General features: G+C 42.2%; 2 protein-coding genes across 2 annotated transcripts; one reads left to right on the forward strand and one right to left on the reverse strand.

Moving 5' to 3' along the window:
* Nucleotides 1–121: 121 nt before the first annotated feature.
* Nucleotides 122–4,081, reverse strand: LOC311100717 (glucose-induced degradation protein 4 homolog). Its single transcript, XM_084141677.1, has 6 exons — nt 3,660–4,081; nt 3,162–3,221; nt 2,929–3,036; nt 2,217–2,318; nt 1,945–2,075; nt 122–1,599 (listed from the first exon to the last, which is right to left on the reverse strand). The coding sequence occupies exons 1-6, from the start codon at nt 3,846–3,848 to the stop codon at nt 1,536–1,538; spliced, it is 654 nt and encodes a 217-aa protein (XP_083997803.1). The 5' UTR covers nt 3,849–4,081; the 3' UTR covers nt 122–1,535.
* A 170-nt stretch (nt 4,082–4,251) lies between these two features.
* On the forward strand, nt 4,252–8,879 carry atpaf2 (ATP synthase mitochondrial F1 complex assembly factor 2). The gene is made up of 8 exons (XM_084141718.1): nt 4,252–4,568; nt 4,710–4,754; nt 4,872–5,020; nt 5,203–5,300; nt 5,425–5,505; nt 5,671–5,783; nt 6,064–6,179; nt 6,493–8,879. The coding sequence occupies exons 1-8, from the start codon at nt 4,433–4,435 to the stop codon at nt 6,628–6,630; spliced, it is 876 nt and encodes a 291-aa protein (XP_083997844.1). The 5' UTR covers nt 4,252–4,432; the 3' UTR covers nt 6,631–8,879.
* Nucleotides 8,880–9,322: the final 443 nt, after the last annotated feature.

Below are 9,322 nucleotides of genomic sequence, written 5' to 3' on the forward strand. Positions count from 1 at the left end.
CCAGAATAACATTTAGTTCGTTGTATGTTTTTATGGAGGAATATAAAGAACAGGACCCATTACTAGTATGTCAGTGCAGTACAGTTCATACAACAGTCTTGAAAGAAATATACAAAATAAGGGGTTTTGATATGATTTACTCCATCCCTCACAACCAGTCAGGCCACACCAATCTGCTTTCTGTCCATAATCACACATACTGGTATAATACATTTTGATAAGCTTTAAAAAGATGGCACCATTGCATGGACAGGGCAAATGTGGAAGGGTAGTGCTTGAAAGGGCAATTAGACAAAATATTTCCTTTAATAAGACATTTTTAATACTATTATATAGAATACATCTGGTTTTTTAAACCTAGAGGTGTATGGTTGAAGTCAAGAATGCTGCTGTTGCATAACGATGTTGAATAATGTTGCATAGTTAACGATAAAGGGGCATGGACACCTGAGGAAAACAGAAGTTTGAGACCAAATTATTTTTCTTTTAATGAATGCGAGTGAAAAGTAAAATGCTGCTGACTGCATGGGCCTAGTAACATATGATTCCATCTTAAATCCAACCATGACCTATGCGTTACCTTACGTATGTATACTGGATTAGAAGTGTTGCACTGGAGTTAAAACACATGTGCAAATGAAACCCACAATACAAGAACCACAAGCACTCATGAATGTCACCTCAGTCTTTTCCACAGAGCACAGACCTCCATACAGTCATTACTCTGTCGTCTGAAGCTTTACAACGGGTAGCTGAAGAGGTAACTTGCAAAATCTCTTTGCAGGCAATCAGAAGTTAGCCTAGATTTAAAATAAAACAATAACACTGTCATTCAATGAGCTATGAAGTCTTTAAAGCTCCAATCCAAAAGATGCAGTGTAGTTCAAACATCAGAGAACATTATTCCACACGCTGACATTTAGCTTCAAAAGAGATCCAGCGTTTGATAGAGTAGAGCAGACTGCTAGAAGAATCCTTGTCCAATATCTGTTAAGCTCAGATGAGAATTGGATAAAAGCAGACAAATCCCCCGTTGCAAGAGGGAAACCCCAGATTTATTTATAGTGTCCAAAGATAAGTGTTGTAGTACTCGAGTCCAGGACTCTGACTGAAGTCACAATTTTCATAACTCATGACTGGACCTTGACGCAGCAGAGTGAAAGAAAACAAGCTTTTAAAATCAGACGTTAAAACAAATGAAGAAATTATGAAGCATCACACTGCTACGGGTGTCTGCCCCAATCCCACATGACTGAAGCTCCTGCCTGCCCTGACTGGGGCAGAGCAGTCCTTTCCCTCTGTCCATCCCTTCATGCGTGAAAGCTCCAGTCCAACAGACCTGCTTCCATCTGTCCATCAATAAATCCATCATTCCATTTCCTTTTATTTCAGACAGAAAAGCATGTCCTCTTGGTAGTAGTAACAACACAGTTTTCATGTCCCCCCCTCTACCCATCCTTCCCCAGTCCTTCTCAGTCTTCATGTAGCTTCTGCAGGCCTTAAAGTCCTGAGCCAACAGAGCCACAATGCCTGGGTCACCGGAACTCATAGATGGCTGCACTGTGTTCTGGAACATGGGTGAGGTTCAGAGACTGGTACCTTTGAGTGAGACAGAGTCAGACGGTGCTAGTTAGTGTGGAAAGTCAGGAGAGGAGAGATGCATTGGCCAGTCCCAAATCAAATAAATCAACCCTTCATTCTTTTGAACTTGACTGAAAAAAATAAATGAAATCACACAAGTTCATGCCCCACAGAATTAGGGCATGAACTGCATTCTGACCCTGATAACCTGAGCAAATTAAATCTTAATTTAGAGAAAAAAATAAACGCATCAGAACTGATGATGCACAAGAATATGTTCTAAGTTAGCAAGTCCTGGCTACATCTGAACCAGTTTTATCACATTTTTATGAATGACCCAGTTAGTATTTAGTCTCCTGTTACCATTCTGAGCTCCTATGATAGTAGTACCCCTCTATGGTGGCTGTGGACTTTTGGAAGCAGATGTAGTAGAAACCAGCAAAGGAAGCACCGCTGATGTCTTTAATGGTGTGATCAGGGACCAGGAACTGCTCCTGTAGAGGAGGAAAACACAACAGTTAGCACATCATTCAAACAACTGTACATAGAGGAAATGTTGCCAAACCTCATATCCATGTTTCAGGTTTTCCTTGGTAATGGAGGAATAGGTAACATGCAGTCTGGTTTGAGCTTACCTTCCACCTCATGAAGATGTAGTCAGAGTTCTTCATCTCTTCATAGTCAAACTCATCCGAGTTGAACGTCTTTGCATACTGGTAGAAGGCCTGGAATTTGCCCTGGAGCCCAAATAGAAAATAGTTAAAACACCACACTACACAGGGTCCTTTTGCTGGAACAGTACAATATGTTTTACAATCATAACTATTGTTCTTGCTTGACAAATCTACTGATATCAGACCCCCCCTCCCCGTCGGCCAGAACGGGGCTCACGCACGGGAGGCAGCCTGGTTCCAAACAAATGCAATCACTTTTCACCCGGTGCAAAGTCCACCCACCTGGGCCAGCTTAATCGAATCCCCTCATTGCTTGAAATCTCCACCCCCACTTTAAGCACCACGTTCACCCAATCCTGATACAACCAAATAACTAGTGGCGGAAAACCAAAACACTAGAACTAGCCTACTGTTGCTCGTTAGTCGTCGCATCCCAGGGACTTTTGACAGATGTCAAAATACAATTTCTTTATGTATTCTGTCCACGAGAGATTAACAGCAAACAAACAACATTGATGAGGGGGATGACGCCCCCACATTCTTACCAGGCAAGATTAGCTCCTACTTCATTTGGCACTGAGGTCTAAAGCAGAGCAACGTGGGTGGAATCAGATTATTAAATTAAATTATTGAATTAGGCTAAATTAAATTAATGATAACATATTCGATTTACCCAGTGTTTGCGATCCACATCCTCATCCGCATCCCACTTCCTGGTTAGAAACGGACGCTTCCTACTGATGATCTCCCCTGCAAAGAATGTAGTCAGAGTGGGGTATTCCTATAGAAGAAAAAAACAGAGAAAGAGAAACAAGTTATGCTGGGACTCAGAACCATGATGAAAATAAAGGGGTAAGATTCAACCTTTATTCAACCTCTTTTCAGTATCAGGTAAATCATTCTCACCTCTGTCAACCCTTTGATCTTCAAGTACCCACACAAGCATGAGTCTTCCATGGTCACATGCTGAAAGAAACACAAGACTTGAAAACAGTATATAAATGTTCACTAGCTAGATAATGGAATTAATGTGTAACTTCTTTCCATTTATGTCATGATGTAAGCCAACGATGCATCAAAACACAGTTTAATCAAATTCTGGTAATAACATTTTCACTAATGCCAGCTCACCTACCGCACAGCAGACATGTTCGTCACTAGAATGTCACTTCAATTAATGATAGGGTCATCTAACATATAGGTTTCATGGCCGGTGATTATGAACACCCCTGACAAAGTGTAAGATGACGCTGGCGGTAACGTTGTTTACTAACCAGCTGCCAACACTGTGCTCTAAGGCTGATTTTCTGGAAGCTGTCAATCATTTTTATGTTTTTTACATGTTTGTCAGCAAATTGAGTCGTCAGCTGACTGGCAAATGAAAGTTTCATAAATCCAACGGACCTGCAAAACAACCTCGACATCGTAGGAGTTGCCTTTGCTCTTCTGATGTCCTCGGAACTTGGAGCCGCTGTAGAGAAGCGAGGCGACAACCCCGGGCTGGTGGGTGTTGATCAGGGGAGGTGGGATAAGCGAGGCCGAGGATGTGAAGGCCATGGGGGTATTACTGAGGTATCCAGCGGGGACAGGCATGGTTCTGGTACCGCGGGGAGGACACCGACCGCAGTCAGTGGCCGTCCGGGCGATAGATGTGGGAAGATGGTACAGAGAGCACGAATGAGGCGGCTCACCTACATCCAAATCCCTTCTAATCTAGTACTTCAGTCACCTCACCACCAAGCTCCAGAAAAGTAAATGGACTTCGTCGCGGGCGTCATAAGGCAGCAGCATCTTCCTCTCTCATTAGCCAAGGGATTTCACTAGTCTAAAAGCGCGCTGCTCATTGGCTTATTTAGCGCAACGCTGTCAAGGACTTTTGAGGATGTAGTTCTTTTCGCTCTGGCACTCGTGCATCCTGGGTGATTATATAACCAGAATGGAACTACATTTCCCATGTATCTGGGAATTTTGTCGAATCTGCCAAACACGAAATGCCACACGCATGAAGATGCGATGTAGTGAGAGGTGTGTGCAAATATGTGTCCTGCATTTTGAGTAGCAACACGATCCGGCATTCTGTTAGCTAACGTTAGATCAGCTAGCCAAGTCAACTGTAGGTTTGAACCCCACTTCAATTGGGGAAACTTGTTTGTTAAAACCTCTCTGTCACTGACACGATGCTGAGGAATCTTGTGAGATTGCACAGTCGTCTGGGGCATGCCCTATCTCCCCCCACTGTCTGCCCAAGAGGTCAAGTTCTTAAGCTGCTCCCTCTGATCTCTGTAAACTCAAAATCCTACTCCATTGTCACAGGTAAGCGGTGTACCAATGACTTGTTAATCAAATATCAAGAAGGCTTTCAAGAGCTTGCTGGATTACAATGTTCCTGGCTATATGCAACATGGAGGTTGCACAGTTCTTGTCATGTTGACTTTGTTTTGCTCTCATCAACAGAAAGAAAGAAATTCTACGAGGATGTCAGCATATCCCACGGAGAGGGTGAGTACTGTATCGGGACTTGGAGAGTAAGGGACTTTCTCTCTTCAAATTATTTAAATATGAAGTCTGAGTGCTAAGAACTCACTTTTTTTTCTCACCTTGATATTTGGTCTGCAGGTGGCATGTTTGAGATAAACCTGGACCGGCGGAAACTGAAGACACCAGGAGGAAAGCTTTTCACAGCCCCCAATGAAGCCTTAGCCATAGCCGTGGCGAATGAGTGGGATACTCAGAAAGACACGCTCAAGTTCTACAGCATGCATATGGTATGACCTTTTACCTTAGTACTTTTGTTCAATGCTTAATGTTGTCTGTATCTGAAATGGTCACTGTACCCCATACAGGGCACTACTTTCACTAGAGCTTTTGACTTGGGCCCGGATTCAAACTAATGCTCTATATGGGGGAAAAGGGTGCCATTTGAGATTTGTTCTCTCTCCTCCTCCAGACCACTCTTTGCAACACAGCCCTAGATAACCCTACGTTCCGCAGCAAGGACCAAATGATCACCGCTGCCCTCAAGTATCTGGAGACTGACACTATCTGGTACGCAGAGATCTTAGTAGTAGCATGGGGGTTTAGGTTCCCTCCATCAGTAATTATTTATACAGATCATTAATGTGTATGATTGCATAGGGATTGAAACTGTGTGTATGTTGTCTCCTTGCAGTTACAGAGTTGAGGAGCCTCCATCTCTAGTGGAGCTTCAGAATAATGAATGGGACCCTGTGTTGAACTGGATTGAAGACCGGTTGGTTTCACTTTAAGATGATCATTGACTCATTTTCTGTGAGTTACTTTACTAAAAGTTCACTGGACATGTCTACGTATTTGCCTGTCATCTTCAGCAAAGGAGGGAAACAGAAATTTGTAGCATTGTCTTGAGAATACTTGAATTAATGTTTTTCTCTTTCAGGTACAACGTAGTCATTGGCTCCTCCACCAGTATACTAGGGCCAGAGATCCCACAGGCGACGATGGATACTTTCCGCCAGCACCTGGGTTCCTATAACCTCTGGTCCCTGACAGGTAAAAGCATCTAAGAGTCATTAGAGATATTCCCATCCTGTGCACTTGTGCAGATTCTGTACTGTATGTGGGTGCTAAAGGAATCAGCCTCTTGCATAGACCAATGGACTAAAAATGGAGAGAGAATCCATTTGTTTGTTGGGCCACTTCAGGTAGAGGCTCTTGCTTTGCACTCAGAAGTTGCACCAGTGTTTATGATCACATAATATTGTGGAGTCTCAGTTAAATAGACTGTACACTACTGTACTAGTATTCTTTGTGTGACCTCCTCTGTGTGTAGGACTGGAGTATGTGATCACCCAGCTGAAGTCAGTGGTGCTTGCCTTTGCGTTAATTGACAAACACATTACAGTGGAGCAGGCCGTGCTGCTGTCACGACTAGAGGCGGAGTTCCAGGTATGAGCTCGCAAACAGAAACAATGCATATACAGCGATTTAGAAAAGCATCTTGGATATGTACTCAATCTCCCTGTCTGTGGTCTTCTGTAGCTCAGCTGGTAGAGCACGGCGCTTGTAACGGCAAGGTAGTGGGTTCGATCCCCGGGACCACCCATACACAAAAAAATAAAATAAATGTATGCACGCATGACTGTAAGTCGCTTTGGATAAAAGCGTCTGCTAAATGGCATATTATATTATATTATGTTTCTGTCTCTTTTTCTCTCTTACTAATTATTTATTTTCCTCTTTCTCTTTTCCCTCTCCATAGATCGGACATTGGGGAAACGTAGAGTGGGCTCATGATGTTGACCTGTATGAGCTGAGGTCACGTACAGCAGCAGGGGCTCTGTTTGTACATTTCTCTTCCGAATGTTCAACGGTCAAACGCAATCTCATGCAAGACTAAGGAGGACATTCAGTGCTTCCCTGAGTCAAACACATACAAACTCAGACAGGACTCTTAAGAGCAAAGACAACAAAGGCAGTGTACTGGCCTCTGACTGAGAAGAAATCCCAACTCCTTAGGACTTGAGTTTATCTCTGGTGTTGTCCTTTGCGGAACAAAAACACATAATATTTTATCTGTCCGTCAATCAATCAAATGTGTATATATAAAGCCCTTTTTACATCAGCAGTTGTCACAATGTGCTTATACAGAAACCCAGCCTAAAACCCCAAAGAACAAGAAATTCAGTTGCCTGGAAACCCGAGATAAAAATACCTGCATACTTGCCAAGCTCGTGCACATGTTTACATGGATCTGCGCATGCTTCAGGTGATAGAAATCTGAACGCACTACCAGCACTTTGAAAAGTTTATGTAATTATACTTTCCTGTGGATATATTGTCTCATTCCTACCGCCAAAATGACCAGCCGCACAAACAACTGGTGAAGTATGTTAAAATATCATTTTATTCAACATTCTGGCTTGTAGAGGTGGTGAGAGGAAACTTTCCTGATTGTCCGACGTTTCTGCCCGACGTAGAATTCCAATGTCGGGTTTCCAGGCAAGCAATGCAGATGTAGACGCACGGTGGCTAGGAAAAACTCCCAGGAAAGACAGGAACCTAGGAAGAAACCTAGAGAGGAACCAGGCTCTGAGGGGTGGCCAGTCCTCTTCTGGCTGTGCCGGGTGGAGATTATGAGTATTTGTATTTATTATGGATCCCATTAGCTGCTGCCAAGGTAGCATCTACTCTTCCTGGGGTCCAGCAAAATTAAAGCAGTTATATACAATTTAAAAAAAATACATTACATTTCACGACAGATTTCGCAACACATTAAGTGTGTGCCCTCAGGCCACTACTCTACTACCATATATCTACAACACAAAAAATCCATGTGTATCTCTTCACAGTCCCCGCTGTTTCATAAGATACATTTTGATCAGTTATTTAAATCTGATTTTTACTGCTGATTTTTACGTGAGTTAATTGATGTGGAATAGAGTACCGTGGCTTTATGTAGTACTGTGTGCCTCCCATAGTCTGTTCTGGACTTGGGGACTGTGAAGAGACCTCTGGTGGCATGTCTTGTGTGGTATGCATGGGTGTCTGAGCTGTGTGCTAGTAGTTTAAACAGAGCTCATGCATTCATTAAGTTAAATAAAGCTTAAATAAAAAATAAACATGTCAATACTTCTCACAAATACAAGTAGGGATGAAGTCAATCTCTCCTCTACTTTGAGCCAGGAGAGATTGACATGCATATTATTAATGTTAGCTCTCAGTGTACATTTAAGGGCCAGCCTTTCTGCCCTGTTATGGACCAATTGTAATTTTCCTAAGTCCGTCTTTGTGGCACCTGACCACACGACTGGACAGTAGTCCAGGTGCGACATAACTAGGGCCTGTAGGACCTGCCTTGTTGATATTGTTGTTAAGAAGGCAGAGCAGTACTTTATTATGGACAGACCTCTCCCTTTCTTAGCTACTGTTGCGTCAATACGTTTGTACAATGAGAGTTTACAATCCAGGGTTACTCCAAGCAGTTTAGTCTCCTCAACTTGCTCAATTTCCACATTATTCATTGCACATGAATAATGAGTACATGGTCTTTAAGGCCAAATTGTTCTTCAAGATGTTCAAACGTTTATAGATGACCAGCAGGGTCAAATAATAATATGTGGTTATAGAGGGTGCAACAGGTCAGCACCTCAGGAGTAAATGTCATTTGGCTTTGAGAGAAAGAGAGAGAGACCTGTGTTGTTTAATTTCAGTAAAGAGGAACAGTCTTCTCTGACACTCTCCTTCCCTATAAAGTACATCTTGGAAACAGCCAAGTATGATGATAGTCATCTCTTCTACAGTTTGTGTTTTGAATCAGTTTCTCAGTCATCAGTGACTTTTGGGAACATTGCATGTTTCTATGGAAACAGTGAGTGTTGTCCCTTCAGGGGAGGAATGTTAATTCCCTGTGCACTCTGTCTCAGCCCAGATGTCTCTCTCACTCCCACTGTATTATGCTTACTAGCTTGTACAAAGTTGACTTAGTTTTTCTGTTGCTTCAGTATACATTTTATAAATCTATCAATGGGTCAAACTGACTAAAACATGTTTATTGTTACATGCACAGCTGTTACATACATCACCAGCTTTTTTGTCAAACCACTTTGAATCAAACCCTAAATGCATTAGAATAAAAATGACACATGGAAACACTGTTCTGTTATTTTTTGAAAAGCAAACATTTTGAAATCCTAGCACTGCATTTTTGTCCCATGACATGTCTTCTGGATAAGAGCGTCTGCTAAATGACATAAATGTAAATGTGGATATGAGAAATGTTCTATGTAAACATACTTTGGATTATGTACACTGCCAGATTGTAAAATGTCATACTCTTTACATAACCTTATTGGAAATAAGACTCACAAACATTTTGTCACCGTAATATTTTTTAAATCTAGTTTTTCTTAATTTTTCTTTATGTAGTCCTTTCAGATTCATGAATGCAGTGATGGTTGTCATTTATTTACAAAGGTCTGCACTGCAATGATGGACGTTAATGCTGCCCAATCAGATTGACATACTGGATGCCTCTGCCAATGAAATTGGTCGATGGGCGGGGCTTACTTTGTATTTTCCATGAACCGTGA

This window comes from Coregonus lavaretus, assembly GCF_964263955.1.
Source record: "Coregonus lavaretus genome assembly, chromosome: 25".
NCBI lineage: Eukaryota > Metazoa > Chordata > Actinopteri > Salmoniformes > Salmonidae > Coregonus > Coregonus lavaretus.

What these genes read in the sequence shown, in the direction of transcription:
- LOC311100717 (XM_084141677.1), bottom strand. Translation starts at nt 3,848, where the DNA reads ATGCCTGTCCCCGCTGGATACCTCAGTAATACCCCCATGGCCTTCACA. An exon ending in ATGTCGAGGTTGTTTTGCAG is followed by an intron (nt 3,222 to 3,659) that starts GTCCGTTGGATT and finishes TGTTTCTTTCAG; the next exon opens with CATGTGACCATGGAAGACTC. An exon ending in TATCATAGGAGCTCAGAATG is followed by an intron (nt 1,600 to 1,944) that starts GTAACAGGAGAC and finishes TCTCACTCAAAG; the next exon opens with GTACCAGTCTCTGAACCTCA.
- atpaf2 (XM_084141718.1), top strand. Translation starts at nt 4,433, where the DNA reads ATGCTGAGGAATCTTGTGAGATTGCACAGTCGTCTGGGGCATGCCCTA. An exon ending in CTGGAGACTGACACTATCTG is followed by an intron (nt 5,301 to 5,424) that starts GTACGCAGAGAT and finishes GTCTCCTTGCAG; the next exon opens with TTACAGAGTTGAGGAGCCTC. An exon ending in TTGAACTGGATTGAAGACCG is followed by an intron (nt 5,506 to 5,670) that starts GTTGGTTTCACT and finishes TTTCTCTTTCAG; the next exon opens with GTACAACGTAGTCATTGGCT.